The 22,789-nt window shown below is 43.1% G+C and overlaps 1 protein-coding gene across 2 annotated transcripts in view; it reads right to left on the bottom strand.

Annotated features, from left to right (window-relative positions):
* Positions 1–729: 729 nt before the first annotated feature.
* Positions 730–22,789, bottom strand: part of LOC106592241 (protein mono-ADP-ribosyltransferase PARP14) — a 43,910-nt gene continuing 21,850 nt past the window's right edge. For both annotated transcript variants that reach the window (XM_045689481.2, XM_045689480.2), the window contains 7 exons: positions 18,942–19,214; positions 14,905–15,129; positions 13,122–14,824; positions 12,646–12,882; positions 12,098–12,319; positions 2,494–2,668; positions 730–1,956 (listed from right to left, as the gene is read on the bottom strand). In XM_045689481.2, the coding sequence (XP_045545437.1) occupies positions 1,673–1,956; positions 2,494–2,668; positions 12,098–12,319; positions 12,646–12,882; positions 13,122–14,824; positions 14,905–15,129; positions 18,942–19,214 (3,119 nt within the window). In that variant the 3' untranslated portion in view covers positions 730–1,672. The remainder of the gene's footprint in view (positions 1,957–2,493; positions 2,669–12,097; positions 12,320–12,645; positions 12,883–13,121; positions 14,825–14,904; positions 15,130–18,941; positions 19,215–22,789) is intronic.

Raw genomic sequence — 22,789 nt, 5'->3', positions numbered from 1 at the left:
AACCATCTAGAACAGGGTTGTCAAACTCATTCCATAGAGGGCCTAGTGTCTGCTGCTTTTTCCTTTCAATTAGTACTTAGACAACCAGGTGAGTTCCTTACTAATCAGTTTCCTTAATTCATCAACCAAGTACAAAGGAAGAATGAAAACCCACAGACACTCAGCCCTCTATGATATGAGTTTGACACGTGATCTAGAGGAAAGACCTTTACTCCTCACTCAACAGCATTAATGCTGGCATGACTGTGTGAGAGACGTCCTCATTAAAATAACTGCAGTGGATACAGACACTATGAAGCTTTTCAACCAGACTGGAGGGACACAGAATCAGTCTCTTTCTACAGTTTCTATTTCTATGCTCATTCCTCTCAGGGTCTAAAATGTTGAAGTGATTCACATCAAAGGTCAAAGGCGCAATACATTTGCCATTGTTGGTTGTAATTTTCCTGAACCAAATATATTCAACTTTTACAAGTTGTGAAATTATTCACTCCCCAGTTTTTACATTTTTCCCTTAAATTGAAATAATTCAAATAATTCAAAATCTAAGATGTCTTGATTGCATTAGCATTGCTGTGCCACACTGAAATTAGTTCAGGTGCAAACATTTATTTAAGGTGAATGTAGTCCATCTCTGTACAATAACAGTAGTTCACATCAGTCCACACTAAATAATCCCGGTCTTTGCCAGGTCCCTCAACACATTTAAAAATGGGGGAAAACAGCATGTTAATGCAATATATTTATTTTAGCTTTATTTTTACATTTATTGTAGACCAACAGATTTAGCAGAACAGACATATTCACTATTCATTAACCGAAAGGCAAAGACCATGGTTTATGACCCACTTTGCAAGAATTGTGTTCTCTGCGAACCGCCAAAGGTGATTACTTTCTTGAAGTGAACTTTCACAAAACCTGATGACTTACTGTTCAAGTGAAAACACTAAGGGCTGGTTTCCCGGATAGAGATTATTAAGCCTAGTCCTGGACTAAAAAAGCATGCTCAATGGAGAATCTCCATTTAAATAGCATTTTAGTCCAGGATTTTACTTAATCTGTGCTGTCTGGGAATGTGATTCAATATTTTTGGTGAAGTTAGATGTTCTGGTGATGTTTTAGACATTCAAACAAAGTGGACATGGAATCAGTAAAAATCACAAAACCTTCTTGGCTCAAATTGTTACTATCTAAACATGTTGAGTTTGACTTGACTGAATATTCCAATATAGAGCATGTCACAAGTAAAAAACAAATTGCATTTTAATTATAAAGCAGATCCCACTGGGCACAGATGTTAGTTAAACTTCTAGTTTTGATTATATTTGGTTGAGTTGTTAACTAACCGTGAAATCAACAACAAATGTCACCATGTCATTTGATTTAGGTTAAAAGTAGGGTGAAAAAAAGACAAAATACCCTTACATTGATCTCTTTTTGCAAATCTAATCAGTTTTCCACGTTGATTCAGACGTCTTCATGGATTCTTTTGGTTGAAATGACGTGGAAACCAGCTTTTGCCCAGTGGGATTTTGGTTTTGGATATTACACTTCAGCTAAACCACATGAGTTACAGATAACTAATTACATATTGAGATTTAATTTATTATGTATCAGTATGATCAAAAAGTTGTAAAAGATAGATACAATGTATTGGCCACATCGCCCACACCTACTTGAAAGTGATCAAGTACTCAGGATATGCCTGATTGTCATGGAAGATTATGAACATGGATGGTGGAGATACACCATCTGTCACACTGTCATAAAGCTGAATAGTTGTGGTGCTTTTAGGTGGAGGTACTTTCATCCCCGGTTTTCCTGTTGTGAAATCTCCAGTCAGAACTCGACATAGGTACAAGTACTTCTGGCCTTGGGGATCCGGTTTTGAGTATGTGTCACTGGCAGAGTAATTTGCTTTGACAGCAAAGTAGGTGCCGTCTCCATACAATGCAGCTGCAGAAATTATTTTGGAATAGTTATGAAATTCTCTAAACCTTTAAATCATTGCAGACTGTAGAGTAAATGCAGGAGAAAGCTTATTGCATTTGAATAGAAAATGTGCAAGAACATCATGCCAATATATAGATCAGAATCATAAAGTTGGATAGAGGGTGCACTTGGCCCAAACCCTGTTTTAGCATAGTCACACCCAGAAGTAGCCAATCAATTACACTCCTGAGAAAATATTTCATAAGTGCAGGTTCCAGACAGTAAATCACCAAACTTGGCTTTATACCTTTTAACAGTGGTGGTATGCACCTTTTTTCAATTTATGTATGAACAGACAATACTTTAAAATGGAATTAGCCCTCAATGGCACTGCCCATACTGTCACTGAAGAAGCCATTGCCAATATAGGAGATGAGCTCTCTAGTAGATCTCTACGATCGGTATGCAATAATTCAAACAAAAAAAAGAGAATTCAAACATTCAAACAGAAAGAAACCTCAAATTGTTGGCTTTTCTCTTTTTGTGTTAGCCATTACTTACCATTTTTCCCAGCGTAGCTCCGATTGAAGCCAAGCCCGTTAATCTTATCTATAGTTGTGTGGCAGGCTCCATGGAAGAGCTTCCTCTCATTGTTCTGGTGACCGTTCCTGACCTCCATGTCTTTCTTCTTGATCTGAAAGCCCCCCCAGAGGCTTCTGTTCTGGATCCTCTCGATCTGAGTGAAGAACAACCTTGCATTACACATTAATTGTCTAACTAGACAGTGACAAAGATCTTTCACTTCCATAAAGAGGTTCCAGAATCCCTAATATAATGTTGCTAAGCTGTGATGCTTGAACCTAGAATCTAGTTCAATTAAATTGAAAAGGCTATTGTACTTTTTCAACCCATTCTTGAGTATGTACAAATCATTCCATTCACCAGATCCAGCCATGATCTCAAGAGACTTGTACAAGATAGTTGTACAATAAATAAATATACATGTAACTACTATGGAAAATAGGAGAAGAGAGACCTTTAGAACATTATTCTTGCAAGTATCCTCAAATTGTTTTAGTACGTCAATATGCTCTTGGGTTTGAGGTTGAATGGGGAATGACAGACATGGAGTGTTGGCTGGCATGTCATCCCAGTGCTGGGGGACATCTTTAAAAGTCTCTTCGGGCCGGACCTTTTTCAGCATCTCATGGATCTCATAGGAAGCCTTGAGCACGTCTTTGCTAAGACCCTCTATGGTGAGTTTAGCCTCCTCTTGGGAAGATTTGTGAAAACTTATGCTGGAGTAATCCCGAAAACCGTCCCATTTGGACTTTACCCGTCCGTAAAGTCCAAATGGTTTGAGCTACAAACTAATATGACCCTACTATGGAAACCTGAGACTCTCACAAACACTGACATACAAATATTGGCACAATGACTTGAATGGGATTTGTGACACAAATACAAAAATTTGAAAGGTTTATAGCAAAAATGTACCTATCTAGTTTTAATGTTAGGATCCCTCAATTACAGTGGATTCAGAAATTATTCAGACCCCTTGACTTTTTCCACATTTTGTTACGTTACAGGATTCAGCTTTTTCAGCCAAACCCGTTGGTGACAGGTGTATAAAATCAGGCACACAGCCATGCAATCTCCATAGACAAACATTGGCAGTCGAATGGCCTTACTGAAGAGCTCAGTGACTTTCAACATGGCACCGTCATACAGTATATTGGGGGAAACCATAATTTGTTAACATACCTTTAATCTTCTGAGTAGACGCCGCTGCTGAGCCACCTGAAGTTGCAGACTTGGTTGTGAACCTCTTGTTAAATTCATCAGAGAATGCCTGAAAATAAAATCTAAAGCCTTTAAAAATACTAAACAGAAAATCATAAAAAAATGGAAGAGACATTCCCCCGCCGTTCTACCCTTCGGGTGGATGGTCGAAGACAGCCCGGAAGCTACGGGTGAACTCCTCGAAGTGGTCCAGCGCTGTCTTCGACCATCCACCCGAAGGGTAGAACGGCGGGGGAATGTCTCTTCCATTTGAGGCAGGGGACGAGGAGCGCCCAGGAATCCGCCCTGGAATTCCGGACCTTGGCCGCCGGAGCAGGCTGGAACGACAGGGCCCTCATCGTCTACTATCGGTGCAGCCTGCGAGGGGGCTCTGTCGGTGCCATCTTCCAGCATCCCAGAGGGGGCTCTGTCGGTGCCATCTTCCAGCATCCCCGCTCTGGTGTCCATGGAGTTAGGAGAGGCTGCGCGTAGGGAGGCTGGAGAAGGGGCCATCACATGCACCATCTGTGGCCTCAGAGGGCACACTGCCGGTCGGTGCCGTGTCGGTCCCTCTGGGAGTCGAGGCGAAAGGCAGGGCACTCTGGCATCACCCCAGCTGAGTCTGCACCACACTCATCCAGAGTCCTCTGTTGACCACCTGTTTGTACCTGTTTGTTTCCCTGAGTTTTCCCCGCATTCCCAGCATAAGGCATTTGTCGATTCAGGCGCAGCTGGAAGTTTTATAGACAGAGCGTTAGCCCTTAGTTTAGGTATCCCCATTATTCCTGTAGTTAGACCTTTTCCGCTTCACGCTCTGGATAGTTGACCATTAGGGTCCGGGCCAATCAGGGAGGCCACCATCTCCCTGGCCATGGAGACGCAGGGGGTCACGAGGAGAAGATCAGTCTCTTCCTCATTGACTGTCCTGCATTTCCCGTGGTACTATGCCTTCCCTGGTTGGCTAATCATAACCCCACTATTTCCTGGCAACAGAGGGCTCTCACGCGGAGTGCTCGGGGAGGTGTGTAGGAGTTTCCGTTGGTGCTACCACGGTGGAAAGTCCAGACCAGGTATCCACCGTGCGCAACCCCCCAGAATATGCCGATTTGGCTCTCGCCTTCTGTAAAAAGAAAGCGACTCAATTACCACCTCATCAACAGGGGGATTGTGCGATAAATCTCCTGGCAGACGCTGCGCTTCCCAGGAGTCACGTGTATCCCCTGTCGCAAGCGGAGAAGGTGGCTATGGAGACATATGTCTCTGAATCCCTGGTCAGGGGTACATTCGGTCCTCCACTTCACCCGCCGCCTCTAGTTTCTTTTTTGTGAAGAAGAAGTATGGAGGTCTATGCCCGTGCATTGACTATAGAGGTCTCAATCAAATCACGGTGAGGTATAGTTACCCACTACCACTTATCTCCACGGCGATTGAGTCAATGCATGGGGCGCACTTCTTCACGAAAACTGGATCTCAGGAGTGCGTATAACCTGGTGCATATCCGGGAGGGAGACGAGTGGAAGACAGCATTTAGTACCACCTCAGGGCATTATGAGTACCTCGTCATGCCATACGGGTTGATGAATGCTCCATCAGTTTTCCAATCCTTTGTTGACGAGATTTTCAGGGACCTGCACGGGCAGGGTGTAGTGGTGTATATCGATGACATTCTGATATACTCCACTACAAGCGCTGAGGATGTGTCCTTGGTGCGCAGTGTACTTGGACGACTGTTGGAGCATGACCTGTACGTCAAGGCAGAGAAATGCTTGTTCTTTCAGCAGGCTGTCTCCTTCCTAGGGTATCGCATTTCCACATCAGGGGTGGTGATGGAGAGTGACCGCATTGCAGCCGTGCGTAATTGGCCGACTCCCACCACGGTAAAGGAGGTGCAGCAATTTTTAGGGTTTGCCAATTACTACCGGAGATTTATCCGGGGTTTTGGCCAGGTGGCTGCTCCCATTACCTCACTACTGAAAGGGGGTCCAGTAAGGTTGCAGTGGTCAGCTGAAGCGGACAGGGCTTTTGGGAGGCTGAGAGCTCTGTTTACTTCGGCTCCCGTGCTGGCCCATCCTGATCCCTTTTTGGCATTCATAGTGGAGGTGGACGCGTCCGAGGCTGGGATAGGAGCCATGCTCTCACAGCACTCGGGTATGCCACCGAAACTCTGCCCCTGTGCTGTCTTCTCGAAGAAGCTCAGCCCAGCGGAGCGTAACTATGATGTGGGGGACCGGGAGTTGTTAGCTGTGGTTAAAGCGTTGAAGGCGTGGAGACATTGGCTTGATGGGGCTAAACACACTGGACTGACCACCGCAACCTGGAGTACATCCGGGCAGCAAGGAGACTAAATCCTTGTCAGGCAAGGTGGGCCATGTTCTTTACCCGTTTTATGTTTACCCTGTCCTACAGAACAGGTTCCCAGAATATGAAGGCAGACGCACTGTCCTGGCTGTATGACACAGAGGAGCGGCCCATGGATCAGACTCCCATACTCCCGGCCTCTTGCCTGGTAGCGCCGGTCATGTAGGAGCTGGATGCGGACATTGAGCAGGCGTTGCGTACAGAACCCGCTCCCCTTCAGTGTCCCGTCGGGCGTATGTATGTTCCGTCTGCTGTCCGTGACCAGTTGATCTATTGGGCCCACACGTCACCCTCCTCTGGTCATCCGGATATCGGTCAGACGGTGCGCTGTCTGACTGGGAAGTACTGGTGGCCCACCTTGGCTAAGGACGTGACGGTTTATGTTTCCTCCTGCTCGGTGTGTGCCCAGTGTAAGGCTCCGAGACACCTGCCCAGAGGTAAGTTACACCCCTTACCCATTCCACAATGACCTTGGTCACACCTGTCGGTGGAGTTTTTAACAGATCTTCCTCTTTCACAGGGAAACACTATGATCCTGGTCGTTGTGGATCGTTTCTCTAAGTCCTGTCGTCTCCTCCCTCTTCCTATGGCCCTACAGACTGCGGAAGCCCTGTTTACTCACGTCTTCTGGCACTACGGGGTTCCTGAGGATATAGTGTCTGATCGGGGTCCCCAGTTCACGTCGAGAGTCTGGAAGCCGTTCATGGAGCATCTGGGGGTCCCGATCAGCCTTACCTCGGGTTTTCACCCCAAGAGTAACGGGTAGGTAGAGAGAGTCAACCAGGATGTGGGCAGGTTTCTGCGGTCCTATTGCCAGGACCGGCCGGGAGAGTGGGCGGCATTCATGACCTGGGCCGAGATGGGGCAGAACTCGCTTCGCCACTCCTCCACTAACCTATCCCCCTTTCAGTGCGTATTGGGGTACCAGCCGGTTCTGGCGCCGTGGCATCAGGGTCAGACCGAGGCTCCTGCGGTGGACGACTGTTTCAGGCGCACGGAGGAGACATGGGAGGCTGCCCATGGTCACCTTCAGCGAGCCGCGCTTCGCCAAAAGACCAGCGCGGACCATCACCTCAGTGAGACCCCGGTGTTCGCACCGGGGGACCGGGTCTGGCTGCCGGAAGCTGGGTCCGCGGTTTGTGGGGCCATTCAAAGTCCTGAGGAGGGTGAACGAGGTGTGTTACAGATTACAGCTTCCCTCTGACTACCGTATTAACCCATCGTTCCATGTGTCTCTCCTCAGGCTAGTGGTGGCTGGTCCGCTCCAGGAATCTGAGGTGCGGGAGGATCCTCCGCCCCCTCCGCACCCTCTGGACATCGAGGGGGCCCCGGCATACTCCGTTCGTTCCATCCTGAATTCGAGACGTCAGGCAGGGGGCCTTCAGTATCTCGTGGAGTGGGAGGGGTACGGTCCGGAGGAGAGGTGCTGGGTCCCGGTTGCAGATGTGTTGGACCCCGAACTGCTGAGTGAGTTTCACCGAGGCCGGTGTCGGCGCGCCGCTGGAGCCGCACGTCAAGGGGGGGTACTGTCACGACATCCGCCGAAGTCGGCTCCTCTCCTTGTTTGGGCGGCGTTCAGTGATCGACATCACCGGCTTTCTAGGCATCGCTGCTCCATTTTTCATATTTCCATTTGTTTTGTCTTGTTCCATACACACCTGGTTTTCATTCCCTAATCACACTGCATGTATTTAGTCCTCTGTTCCCCTCTATGTCTTTGTGTGAAATTGTTGTATGTTATGTGGGAATTTGCGCCAGTATTTTTAATTAATGTTCCGTGTTTTGGCGCGTTTAGTGTATTCTGTGCTGTCGTTTGTTGGAACGGAATAAAGCGCGCCTGTTACCACAAGCTACTCTCGCCTCCCTTACACACCCAGAACAACACATTTGTTTACATCCCTGTTAGTGAGCATTTCTCTTTTGCCAATATAATCGATCTACCTGACAGGTGTGCAGGGTTGGGGAGTAACGGATTACATGTAAAAAGGTAACTGAAATCCATTATGTTACCAGCAAACATAAACATATTGTAATCAGAGGATTACGAGGATTACTCGAGGATTACTTTTAATCAGAAAGGATGTTTGTGAAAAAATCTTTAACTTTCTCTGTTTTCTCAATGACATTCAAATCAGCATTGAAAAAAGGTGCAAGTTTAAGTTTGTTCCACCTGAGCGAGTCTGACCACTATGATGACACATGAAATGTGTTTGATGGGTTGTGGGAAAAGAGCAGGAATAGGCTTTTGTTGGCTACAGTCCAAGCTATGTATTCCAATGGTGCTACTGCTGTCGGCATCCAAAGATGATCCAACTTGAATAAATGCTTGGAGGTAAGGATGACAGTAGTGGTGTAGTCAACGGGGAAATGGATATCACTTATTATTGATATCTACAGTTGAAGTCGGAAGTTTACATACACTTAGTTTGGAGTCATTAAAACTCGTTTTTCAACCACTCCACATATTTCTTGTTAACAAACTATAGTTTTGGCAAGTCGGTGAGGACATCTACTTTGTGCATGACACAAGTAATTTTTACAACAATTGTTTACAGACAGATTATTTAACTTATAATTCACTGTATCACAATTCCAGTGGGTGAGAAGTATACATACACTAAGGTGACTGTGCCTTTAAACAGCTTGGAAAATTCCAGAAAATGAGTCAATTGGAGGTGTACTTGTGAATGTATTTCAAGGCCTACCTTTAAACTCAGTGCTTTTTTGCTTGACATCATGGGAAAATCAAAAGAAATCCGCCAAGACCTCAGAAAAAAATTGTAGACCTCCACAAGTCTGGTTCATCCTTGGGAGCAATTTCCAAATGCCTGAAGGTACCACATTCATCTGTACGAACAATAGTACCCAAGTATAAACACCATGGGACCACACAGCCGTCATACCGCTCAGGAAGGAGACACCTTCTGTCTCCTAGAGATTAACATACTTTGGTGCGAAAAGTGCAAATCAATCCCAGAACAACAGCAAAGGACCTTGTGAAGATGCTGGAGGAAACAGGTACAAAAGTATCTATATCCACAGTAAACGAGTCCTATATCGACATAACCTGAAAAGCCGCTCAGCAAGGAAGAAGCCACTGCTCCAAACCGCCATAAAAAAGCCAGACTACGGTTTGCAACTGCACAAGGGTACAAAGATCGTACTTTTTGGAGAAATGTCCTCTGGTCTGATGAAACAAAAATAGAACTGTTTGGCCATAATGACCGTCGTTATGTTTGGAGGAAAAAGGGGGAGGCTTGCAAGCCACAGAACACCATCCCAACCGTGAAGCACGGGGGTGGCAACATCATGTTGTGGGGGTGCTTTGCTGCAGGAGGGACTGGTGCACTTCACAAAATAGATGGCATCATGACGAAGGAAAATGATGTGGATATATTGAAGCAACATCTCAAGACATCAGTCAGGAAGTTAAAGCTTGGTCGCAAATAGGTCTTCCAAATGGACAATGACACCAAGCATACTTCCAAAGTTGTGGAAAAATGGCTTAAGGACAACAAAGTCAAGGTATTGGAGTGGCCATCACAAAGCCCTGACCTCAATCTTATAGAACATTTGTGGGCAGAACTGAAAAAGTGTGTGCGGGCAAGGAGGCCTACAAACCTGACTCAGTTACACCAGCTCTGTCAGGAGGAATGGGCCAAAATTCACCCAAGTTATTGTGGGAAGCTTGTGGAAGGCTACCTGAAACATTTGACCCAAGTTTAACAATTTAAAGGCAATGCTACCAAATACTAATTGAGTGTATGTAAACTTCTGACCCACTGGGAATGTAATGAAATAAATAAAAGCTGAAATAATCATTCTCTCTACTATTACTCTGACATTTCACATTCTTAAAATACAGTGGTGATCCTAACTGACCTAAGACAGGGCAATTTTTACTAGGATTAAATGTCAGGAATTGTGAAAAACTGAGTTTAAATGTATTTGGCTAAGGTGTATGTAAACTCCTGACTTCAACTGTACATAGCACATTGATTTGAATCACACTGCTGCTCTCTCATTTAGCTATTTGCGCCTTACGGATTGTGGTTGTTGTGGATGGCTGTTCACAAATCTAAATGCGTATTTGAACCCAATAATGGTTGAATTCAAGAAGTTTAAGCTGCCTATCAATCATTGTTTTTGAAACCAGTGGACAGACAGTGAAAAATGCGCTCTTGCAACAGCTGCGTAATGCGGATCCAAGCCTATGGAATAAAAGCAGGGCTTTTATTGCTCATTTTAATTCATAGGCCTAATGGACACATGCTCAAACTTGCACACTTTTGATAGACTTAAAGGGGAAATCTGTAGTTGCTACATAATAAAACATTTTTACTTATAAATGATATATACAGTACCAGTCAAAAGTTTGGACACACCTACTCATTCAAGGGTTTTTCTTTAGTTTTACTATTTTCTACATTGTAGAATAATAGTGAAGACATCAAAACTATGAAATAACACATAATGAATCATGTAGTAACCAAAAAAGCTTTAAACAATTCAAAATATATTTTAGATTTTAGATTCTTCAAAGTAGCCACCCTTTGCCTTGATGATACCTTTGCACACTCTTGGCAAAGCATGCCATTCCATGAGCGCAGCGTTTATTTTTCAACTCGAATCAATGAGCCCAATCAGTAGGACTGGCTAATAAATCCTTAGTTTTGGGGTCATGCTCAGCTTAAACAATTTGGCTAAACTATACCTCCATATTTCCAAGTCCTATTCTTGAAGATCAAGGGGTATAACATTTATTGGAATGACTGGAATTCTGATGGACTTTGGTTTTTAATGTAAAGATATAATTGAATCGTATTATTATATGTAGTAGAACATGATGGGTTAGAAGAAGCCTACATAACCAATCCATAAAGTAAAATGTAACATCCATATAAGGCCAGCTATGTACACTTTAACATTGATTTATCCTGCAATAGATGTTGTTCAATTGGTAACATACATTTTTGTCTTCTTCTAATGCTTCTTAAGTGGAAAGTAATCTTAAAGTAACTGAATGTAATCAGATTACGTTACTGAGTTTGTGTAATCCCAAAATTACATTACTGATTACAATTTCAGACTGGTAACTTGTAACTATAACGGATAACATTTAGAAAGTACCCTGCAAGTGTGGCATATCAAGAAGCTGATTAAACAGCATGATCATTACACAGGTGCATCTTATGCTTGGGACAATAAAAGGCCAATTTAAAATGTGCAGTTTTGTCACACAGCACAAAGCCACATGTCTCACATTTTGAGGGAGCGTGCAATTGGCATGCTGACTGCAGGAATGTCCACCAGAGCTGTTGCCAGAGAATACAATGTTCATTTCTCTACCATAAACTACCTCCAATGTCGTTTTAGAGAATTTGGCAGGACGTCCAACCGGCCTCACAACCGCAGACCACTTGTAACCACGCCAGCCCAGGACCTCTACATGTGGGGTCGTCTGGGATGCTGAGGAGTGTTTCTGTCTGTAATAAAGCCCTTTTGTGGGGAAAAACTCATTCTGATTGGCTGGGCCTGACTCCCCAGTGGATGGGCCTGGCTGCCAAGTGGGTGGGCCTATGCCCTCCTAAACCCACATATGGCTGCACCCCTGCCCAGTCATGTGGAATCCATCGACTAGGGCATGATGAATTTATTTAAATTGACTGATTTCATTATATGAACTGTAACTCAGTAAAATCTTTGAAATTGTTGCGTGTTGTGTTTATATTTTCATTCAGTATATTTTTCCATTTATTAATCTGTTATTTCTATGGGCTAATAGCAGCAAGGCCAAATTCAATGTTTCATAAAATTATTGTTTTATATTTTTTTATACCTAGAGGGGTCCTAAAATTCATAATCAAATAGCTAAATGATCCTTGGTATGACGGTGACCATTTTAAAACAATTCCACATGTTCGCTTAGAAACCCAGCCCTGGGCCCTTAGACTCTAGGCAGATATTTAGTCTAAGGCATTAAAAGCTTATTTTGCAGTATTGCATGTTTTTCCGCTTTCCATACCTGGATAGTATCTGGATCACCTGGGTGGAGGATAATCACAACCTCCTTCAAGTGTTTGTGCTTCTTCTTACTGCTGAACTTGAGGACTTGATCCAGCATAAGTGAAGCCACCAGATCCTTGGGGAAGCATAGGATTCCTGTGCCGATGGCAGGGAAGGTCATCGAGACTAGTCTCTGCTGCTCTGCCTTCCCCAGGCATTCCTCCATAATTCCACTCAACAACTGTGGGATGTCAGGCACAAGATGTTTGTTTTATGTTACCTTTATAAAGAAATTGTAGCAAATGTGTTCTAATTGGTAATTATTGGACCAGGCACTGTAGGTTATTACGATTTTGTCTACCACTAAGCCATTTAGGACTTCCACGTTTGGCCATACTGTGCTGGAAACAGACTGGGTTCCTTTCAAAATATTGAATTGGACAACTTAAAAAATGTACGATACAAATTGACTGAGACAAGAATAGGCTGTTCAAAATGACCCGCTTAACTTGGAAAGGTTATAGCAGCATTTGGTCAAGTCAGTGAGATATGTGGACAGCTTTCTACCTTCTGTGCTGCACCTTTCCCTTGATCCCACTTAGGGGCAATGGTATGAAACACCAGCTTGCTCTTAAGGTTGCAGCCATCTGTGATGATGACTGCTCCTGCAGCAGCACTGCCAGCGGTCCCCTGTTCATTTATCAGGTCTTGAAGTCGGGGTCCGGCAGCTTTTAGGATGGCATTCGAGACCGCTCCGCTATGAAGTAGCAGGTCTAGACCCACTGTGTTCACAACCACCTGAGTCTGTAACAGACAAATACAAATATGCTATAGATCTTTTAGTTGCACTGCATAGTTAATATCTGGTTTTAAATGAGTTGTGGATTTAATTCAATGACAATTATTAGTGTATGACATTTAAGTGCCCAAAGGGTAATCTCTGATACTGTATATCCTGTTTTTATTGAATCTAAATTGAATGAAGAATGAACTAAGACAACTGAGACAAAAGCCAGGAAAAGGGCACAATAGTGATAGTTTACCGTAGCCTCCTGGATGTTCCCTTTCATCAGGATGATTGTCAACCCCTCTTTGGTCTGCACTCTGTCAGAACCATCCCTGCTCTGAATCCGTCTATGCTGGTTCTGTGTCGAGAAAGTTGGATGATTATGTTGCTGAAGACTTTTTCCATGGCTCCCAAACCCCTTCTGATCTGTGTCCTCCATAGCCTGGACCGTCTGGTCATCCTTTTCAACCAGATGGACCACACAGCCTGTCTGTCTCAAGACTTCTTCAACACACATGGACTCCTTTTCCTGGAAGAACTTCCTTCCACCAGGCTTGGAGACTCTCAAGATATCAAAGGATGTTGAGGATATCAAGTTTTGAAATAAGTCCATGCAGTCCTTGACATAAACCCTGATGCCACTAAGGCAAATGTCCTTATCTTTGAAAGACACTTTCACTGTGTCTTTAAACTTATCATACCAAGCATTTTTGTTGTGTTCCTCGATGAATTTGACAATGGCCTTAGACTTGACCTCAAGAGTTTCATCAACTGGAGCATTCTTACATAAGTAGTCATCAAGTTTTTTCCGGACTGAATCAACAGTTTGCTTATAGCCAGATAGTACCACTTGTAGACTTGGATTTACACCAGGTGTCCTGATGATGAATTTCTTTGATGGAGTGTTGAAAGCTTTCTCCAAATCAGTGACAAGGTCTTGCCACTCTGACATCTTCAGCACATTAGAGTCTTCAACATCGATGTATTGTGAAATCAAAATGGTATCTAGTTGGTTTTCTGCTTCACTCAGCACATCTTCTGAGACAGCCAGGAGCTGTACTCCCTTTCTTTCTAGTTCTAGTCCTGCATTAATCCCATGTGAGGTGAAAAGGGAACTGGTAAGCTGATCCTCAACTCCCTCATTGTTCTTCTGCAGAAACTCAAAGACATAGTTGTCTAATTGCACCCTCCTCCGTTTCACTGCCATCCCTCCTTCCATAAACTTCCTGTTAGCACCCAAAACCTCTTGTGTCAAGCCAAATAAGATTACACTCTGGTTCTGATGATTGTACGTCATTTTCAGCTCTGGAAATTCACCTGCAATTTTGTCCTGTAGGCCGTCTTGCAAAAGTATATGGTAGGTAGAGAGCGGCAGTGGGAACTCCTCTGTTATTCCCGTCTTCTCCCTCTCAATGCTGTTGGCAATCCTGTCCATGATCCCATTTAATGTTTGTTTGAGCCTATCCACATCTTCTTCCAATCCCACCACTTTCACAATACCTCTAGGCTTATCAGAAACTACAACCACTGCTTCCCCTGACATCTCCTTGTGTATTGCACGTTCATAAGCTTCCCATGCGTTGGCCTGGATCTGGAGCTCTAAGGACTTGAATTTAGACAAGGCTTGAATGAAGACAGCCTTGGCAGTGGTCTTCCACTTGTTGATGTGCTTGGCTTCGACATCCTTCTGCTGGAGTAGAGAAGGCAGAGGGCTTAACTGGACGGTAGGTTGTTGAAAGTCTACTTTGCAGAAGTGATCAGCCATATTCTTGTGGATGGTCTCTGCAACTCCTTGCTTGTCAGAAAGGTATCTCCAAATGGCCTGGTCAATGTTCTCAGTGAAGGCAGCAGGGAGTTTCAATGTGGGTCTATCTTTGCCATACAGGGCCGTTCCCAGAGATTCATAAAATGGGAAAACTTTCATCTTTTTATGTTGCTGTTTTAGGATTCTGTCAACAGCTAAAAGACAATAAATATTTGTTAATACATCATTTTAAAATATGCATTTTTCCAAGGCATACTGTATACTAATAACTTACCTTTCGGATCTTGAAAGGTGATGATTGCAGATTGGTCCTCTTCAGTCATTACAACGTCTTCCACAACCTCATATTTGTCATAGTGTAAGCTGAGGTGTTCTGAACTAAACCTAGGCGGTATGTTTTCAACTTTCACTTTTGCTGTAATCTCCAGGGGTTTGACTCGTAATTGTTTTTGAATGAACGTTCTGTTCCCGGGGCAGCTTGTGATGAAGTGCTCAGTCGCTGCCAAAAAAAAGTATACTAGTTGAGATCTTTTCTTCATTTCAATCAATGTACTCAGGCAAATCATGTTGAATTATGTTCTGGAGATCTTCTCTTTGAAGTTTGACATACTGTAAATGAAACATTACTGCAACTCAATTAAAAACTGGACATTTTCATGTTAGGTAAACACTAAACCATAACTTTCCAAATATGTATATGACCTACACTGTAAACGGGTTGCTGTGAATTTGACAGTTATTTAAAGGCAGCTCGTGATAAGTTAGTTACTGTAGTGTATTTGATATTGCAGTACATCAACTCTAATCTAAATACAGTATCAAAGCATATACTGTGTAATGACACAGTACAATACCGTAAAATTGACTGTATTATACTGTAAAAAGTTAATGCTACAGTAATTGTAATGAATGATTAAATTAATGAATTAATGAATGCAATTCATTGATGGGAGTTGGGGTTTGTATTTCACAGTAGGTTGAGTGTTTGGTAATGTTTTTACACATTACAGCATATCAATGAATATGTTTTGTTTTATATCACTTGCACTTCTAGAGGCCTTAACAAAGGCTTCCAAACTGGCAGCGACTACAGAGCAAAACAGACCAAGAGGACATGGCAAAATGCTCAACCATTAGAACTACATATGAGTTCAATTGGAACAGCACTCTCACTAACGGGTGTAACAAATATAACCTCTTATAAGGCACTCCTCAAAATAATGAGAAGGAAACAACAATACCATGCAATCACTTGTGGTCAAAAGGTTTTTGCCAATCAAAAAATATGGTCCAGTGCTGAATTACAGTACCATTTGAAATACAGCAATTTTCCCCCGCCCACAACATCTTCCCACAAAGCACCATAATTTACAGTATGCTGCAGTATGGTGCGTTTTACAGTATTTTACTGTTGATAATACAGTAGAAATACTGTAAAAACACAAACAAAGGAATAAAACAACATTTACAGTTATGATAGGTTTCGAAAGTTTTTCTAAACTCATGAGGCACTTACAGTGCATTCAGAAAGTATTCAGACAACTTCACTTTTTCCATATATTGTTACATTACAGCATTATTCTAAAATTGATTAAATTGTTTTTTTTCCCTCATCAATCTACACAATATAACCCATAATGACAAAACAAGAACAGGTTTTTAATTTTTTTTAAAATAACTGATATATCAAATGTACGTAAGTATTCAGCACCTTTGGCAGCTATTACAGCCTCGAGTCCTCTTGGGTATGACAGTACAAGCTTGGTACATCTGTATTTCGGGAGTTTCTCCCATTCTTGTCTGCAGATCCTCTCAAGCTCTGTCAGGTTGGGGACCATCAATGCTGCAGAAATGTTTTGGTAACCTTCCCCAGATCTGTGTCTGGACATAATCCTGTCTCGGAGCTCTACGGACAATTGCTTTGACATCATGGCTTGGTTTTTGCTCTGAAATGCACTGTCAACTGCACTGTCAAACTTATATAGACAGGTGTGTGCCTTTCCAAGTCATGTCCATTCAATTGAATTTACCACATTTGAACTCCAATCAAGTTGTAGAAACATCTCAAGGATGATCAATGGAAACAGGATGCACCTGATCTCAATTTCGAGTCTCATAGCAAAGGGTCTGAATACTTATGTAAATAAAGTATTTCTGTTTATTTGTAATACATTTGCAAAAGAAAAATCGAAAAACTTGTTTTTTGCTATGTCATTATTGGGTATTGTGTGTAGATTGATGAGGGGACAAAATATACTGCTCAAAAAAATAAAGGGAACACTTAAACAACACATCCTAGATCTGAATGAAAGAAATAATCTTATTAAATACTTTTTCCTTTACATAGTTGAATGTGTTGACAACAAAATCACACAAAAATAATCAATGGAAATCCAATTTATCAACCCATGGAGGTCTGGATTTGGAGTCACACTCAAAATTAAAGTGGAAAACCACACTACAGGCTGATCCAACTTTGATGTAATGTCCTTAAAACAAGTCAAAATGAGGCTCAGTAGTGTGTGTGGCCTCCACGTGCCTGTATGACCTCCCTACAACGCCTGGGCCTGCTCCTAATGAGGTGGCGGATGGTCTCCTGAGGGATCTCCTCCCAGACCTGGACTAAAGCATCCGACAACTCCTGGACTGTCTGTGGTGCAACGTGGCGTTGGTGGATGGAGCGAGACATGATGTCCCAGATGTGCTCAATTGGATTCAGGTCTGGGGAACGGGCGGGCCAGTCCATAGCATCAATGCCTTCCTCTTGCAGGAACTGCTGACACACTCCAGCCACATGAGGTCTAGCATTGTCTTGCATTAGGAGGAACCCAGTGTAACGCCCTGGCCATAGAGAGGGGTTTTTGTTCTTTATTTTAGTTAGGCCAGGGTGTTACATTGGGTGGGCGTTCTATGTTCTTTTTTCTAGGTTGGTTTGTTTTTCGTTGATTTTGGCCATGTGGCTTCCAATCAGGCACAGCTGTAGTTTGTTGTTGCTGATTGGGAGTCACACATAAGTAGCCTGTTTTTCCTTTGGGTTTTGGTGGGTGATTGTTTCTGTCTAGTGCTTTCTGTTGAGAGTTTTTCCTGACAGGACTGTTTTGCTGTCTTTGGTTTATTTTTGTAGTGTTCTCCTTTTTTCATTAAATATCAAGATGAACACACATCCTCCGCTGCACCTTGGTTTTATTACGACGACAGCCCTTACACCCAGGGCCAACCGCACCAGCATATGGTCTCACAAGGGGTCTGAGGATCTCATCTCGGTACCTAATGGCAGTCAGGCTTTTTCTGGCGAGCACATGGAGGGCTGTGCGGCCCCCCAAAGAAATGCCACCCCACACCATGACTGACCAACCACCAAACCGGTTGCAGGCAGCAGAATGTTCTCCACGGCATCTCCAGACTCTGTCACGTCTGTCACGTGCTCAGTGTGAACCTGCTTTCATCTGTGAAGAGCACAGGGCGCCAGTGGCGAATTTGCAAATCTTGGTGTTCTCTGGCAAATGCCAAACGTCCTGCACGGTGTTGGGCTGTAAGCACAACCCCCACTTGTGGACGTCGGGCCCTCATACCACCCTCATGGAGTCTGTTTCTGACCGTTTGAGCAGACACATGTACATTTATGGCCTGCTGGAGGCCATTTTGCAGGGCTCTGGCAGTGCTTCTCCTGCTCCTCCTTGCACAAAGGCGGAGGTAGCGGTCCTGCTGCTGGGTTGTTGCCCTCCTACGGCCTCCTCCACGTCTCCTGATGTACTGGCCTGTCTCCTGGTACCGCCTCCATGCTCTGGACACTATGCTGACAGACACAGCAAACCTTCTTGCCACAGCTCGCATTGATGTGCCATCCTGGATGAGCTGCACTACCTGAGCCACTTGTGTGGGTTGTAGACTCCGTCTCATGCTACCACTAGAGTGAAAGCACCGCCAGCATTCAAAAGTGACCAAAACATCAGCCAGGAAGCATAGGAACTGAGAAGTGGTCTGTGGTCACCACCTGCAGAACCACTCCTTTATTGGGGGTGTCTTGCAAATTGCCTATAATTTCCACCTGTTGTCTATTCCATTTGCACAACAGCATGTGAAATTTATTGTCAATCAGTGTTGCTTCCTAAGTGGACAGTTTGATTTCACAGAAGTGTGATTGACTTGGAGTTACATTGTGTTGTTTAAGTGTTCCCTTTATTTTTTTGAGCAGTGTATTTAAGCAATTTTAAAATAAGGCAGTAAAGTAACAAAATGTGGAAAAAGTGAAGGGGTTTGAATACTTTCCGAAAGCACTGTTTAAGCTGTTCACTTTTTTTATTTGTTTACCTTTTGCATTTTGAAATGTCACAACAGCCAAGCAGGTGTCAGGCAGGACCTCCAGACTGAAGTTCTCTGATGCAGAAGGCGAACCTTTTAAAACATTCTCCACCAGCATCTCCAATAACTCATGGTCCATACTCTCCTGAATGTTCTGCAGCAAGGCTGAGGTGGACCCCTGCTCTTCCTCGTCCGTTGGTGCACTCACACTAACCATCTCCCCCTGAATCTCAGGAGGAGCTGTGTTTCCACCCTGAAGTAAGTCTTTTGGACCAGTAGCAGCTGAGAATGAACAAATTGATTTCTGTAAATGTAAAGGCAAGAAACTCTGCCTAATATAAGAATTGTTGAGAGGGGGCAAACTCTTTCTGTGGAAATTGTCTGTTGTCACAAACTGTGCCAGGAAAAAAGCCTAGTTGCCATAATTTCGAAACCCTTTAAAAAGAAAAAAACATTTTTAGGACAACTAGTTACCGACAACAAAAAACAATTTACCATGATTTCTGTGTTAATATAGAGGAATTAAGAAATAATCTATATTTTTGAATAGTAGTGGTACGCTGCTAAACTGAAAATGTGGACTCAGTAGAAAACTTTGTGATAAAAGCACACAATTTGGCACAGAGGTAAATACAGTTGAAGTCGCAAGTTTACATACACATTAGCCAAATACATTTAAACTTGTTTTTTCACAATTCCTGACATTTAATCCTAGTAAAAATTCCCTGTTTTAGGTCAATTAGGATCACCACTTTACTTGAAGAATGTGAAATGTCAGAATAATAGTAGAGAGAATTATTTATTTCTGCTTTTATTTCTTTCATCACATTCCCAGTGGGTCAGAAGCTTACATACACTCAATTAGTATTAGGTAGCATTGCCTTTAAATTGTTTGTTTAACTTGGGTCAAATGTTTCAGGTAGCCTTCCACAAGCTTCCCACAATAACTTGGGTGAATTTTGGCCCATTCCTCCTGACAGCTGATGTAACTGAGTCAGGTTTGTAGGCCTCCTTGCTCGCACAGACTTTTTCAGTTCTGCCCACAAATGTTCTATAAGATTGAGGTCAGGGCTTTGTGATGGCCACTCCAATACCTTGACTTTGTTGTCCTTAAGCCATTTTACCACAACTTTGTAAGTATGCTTGGGGTCATTGTCCATTTGGAAGACCTATTTGTGACCAAGCTTTAACTTCCTGACTGATGTCTTCAGATGTTGCTTCAATAAATCCACATAATTTTCCTCCCTCATGATGCCATCTATTTTGTGATGTGCACCAGTCCCTCCTGCAGCAAAGCACCCCCACAACATGATGCTGCCACCCCCGTACCTCACGGTTGGGATGGTGTTCTTCGGCTTGCAAGCATCCCCCTTTTTCCTCCAAACACAATGATGGTCATTATGGCCAAACAGTTCTATTTTTGTTTCATCAGACCAGAGGACATTTCTCCAAAAAGTACAATCTTTGTCCCCATGTGCAGTTGCAAACTGTAGTCTGGCTTTTTTTAATGGCGGTTTGGAGCAGTGGCTTCTTCCTTGCTGAGCGGCCTTTCAGGTTATGTCGATATAGGACTCGTTTTACCGTGGATATAGATACTTTTGTACCTGTTTCCTCCAGCATCTTCACAAGGTCCTTTGCTGTTGTTCTGGGATTGATTTGCACTTGTCGCACCAAAGTACGTTCATCTCTAGGAGACAGAACGTGTCTCCTTCCTGAGTGGTATGATGGCTGCGTGGTCCCATGGTGTTTATACTTGCGTACTATTGTTTGTACAGATGAGCATGGTACCTTCAGGCATTTGGAAAAAGCTCCCAAGGATGAACCAGACTTGTCTACAATTTTCTTTCTGAGGTCTTGGCTGATTTCTTTTGATTTTCCCATGATGTCAAGCAAAGAGGCACTGAATTTGAAGTAGGCTTTGACATACATCCACAGGTACACCTCCAGTTGACTCAAATGATGTCAATTAACCTATCAGAAGCTTCTAAAGCCATGACATAATTTTCTGGAATTTTCCAAGCTGTTTAAAGGCACAGTCAACTTAGTGCATGTAAACTTCTGACCCACTGGAATTTTGATACAGTGAATTATAAATGAAATAATCTGTCTGTAAACAATTGTTGGAAAAATACTTGTGTCATGCTGTCAAGTCCTGACCAGTAATAGGGGTTATTTGTTATTGTAGTTTGGTCAGGACGTGGCAGAGGGTATTTGTTTTATGTGGTTTGGGGTGGTGGTTTGTTTAGTAGGGTATTTGATTTATGTATTCCGGGGGTTTTTGGGCACTGTTCTATGTTAGTGCATTTCTATGTTCTGTCTAGTCTTTTGTATTTCTATGTTTTGTTAATTGGGGTTGGACTCTCAGTTGGAGGCAGGCGTTTTCTAGTTGCCTCTGATTGAGAGTCCTATATATAGGTATGTGTTTGTTGAGTACTTTGTGGGAGATTGTTCTGTGTATAGCCTTGTGCCTTACCAGCCTGTGAATAGTCGTTGTGTTTTCTTTGTGTACGTGTTTATTTTGGTTCTCCTTCTTGTCCGTTTATAATAAAGAAGATGAGTGCACATTTCCCCGCTGCATTTTGGTCAAATCCGACGATAACCGTTACACATGCACAAAGTAGATGTCCTAACCGACTTACCAAAACTATAGTTTGTTAACAAGAAATTTGTGGAGTGGTTGAAAAACGAGTTTTAATGACTACAACTTAAGTGTATGTAAACTTCCGACTTCAACTGTATGTCTACAGTAGCTGAGAAACTAATACTAAGTGTATATTGTGTAGTAAGTTGTTAGTAGCCCATGTGCCTCACCCTAATAATCTATTTTCACCTCTTAATTTCGCTTACTGTTCTGACCTTGACGTGCACATGTAGCCTGTAACCTGTTTTTGAGAAATGTAATCATCGAATACTGTAAGAGCTTTCATTGTCTGCTTATATGCCCCTTTATTTATTCTACGGTTCTGACTTGGTGTACAGGGAGAACACTGTAAGAACGTTCTGAATTCTGTCACTGTACATATAACAAATAGTTACATTGACTACATTCGTCCTAGCTCGCTCATTAATGTCTTAATCGAAATTACGGATTGCTTCTTATCCGCTTGTCGTCCTCTTAATTGTCAGTAGAAACCACATTTGTTTAAGCAAATCAGCCATATCAGATATGTTTTTTTTTAAAGGCAGTAAATGATGCTGAATGAACTGTTTTGCTACCAGACAAGGCTCCGCTGAAAGCCAGATGTAGCAGTGGTAAGGTGTTGGGACTCTGAGGTTGGGACAGCTTTATGTAGGCTCTAACAGTTTGTGGGCACCGTTTGTCACCGTTATAGTGCAATTAATGTATTGTTTAGTGTTGTGCTGTGTAGTGGCTTTGCTGGCATGCATCCCACTTGTTTATTTTTTTGCCCCCACCAAGATTTACATGCTAAAATTGCCACTGCTCCCCTCTATTTTCCTGGCTCCCTTTCCTCCGATCCTTTTCTTAACTCCCTTTACTTTCCTTGTTTCCTTGCTCCCTTTCCTTCCCTAGCTTCCTTTTCCCTCCTCCATTCCTACTTCTGTTTCCTTTCCTCCATTCCTAGCTTCCTTTCCTTGTTCCCCATTGCTTCCTTTCATTTCCTCGATTCCTAGACTAATTTCCCCCTTTCCCAGCTCCCCTTCCTAGGAAAGGAGGAAAGCGAAGAGAGTAGGAGAGGAAAATAAGCAAATTAAGGAAAGAGAGCAAGAATAGGAAGAAATTAAGCTAGGAAAGGAAGAAAGGAAAGGGAGCTAGGAAAATAAAATAGGGAAATGGGGCTAGGAAAAGACGGAAAGGAAGCTCAAAGGATAGGAGGAAAGGAAATGAGCTGGGAAAG

This window comes from Salmo salar, chromosome 11 (assembly GCF_965601325.2).
Source record: "Salmo salar chromosome 11, fSalSal1, whole genome shotgun sequence".
NCBI classification, from domain to species: domain Eukaryota; kingdom Metazoa; phylum Chordata; class Actinopteri; order Salmoniformes; family Salmonidae; genus Salmo; species Salmo salar.
Note: the sequence above shows the minus strand (reverse complement) of the source record. Positions and strands in the feature narration are given on the sequence as shown.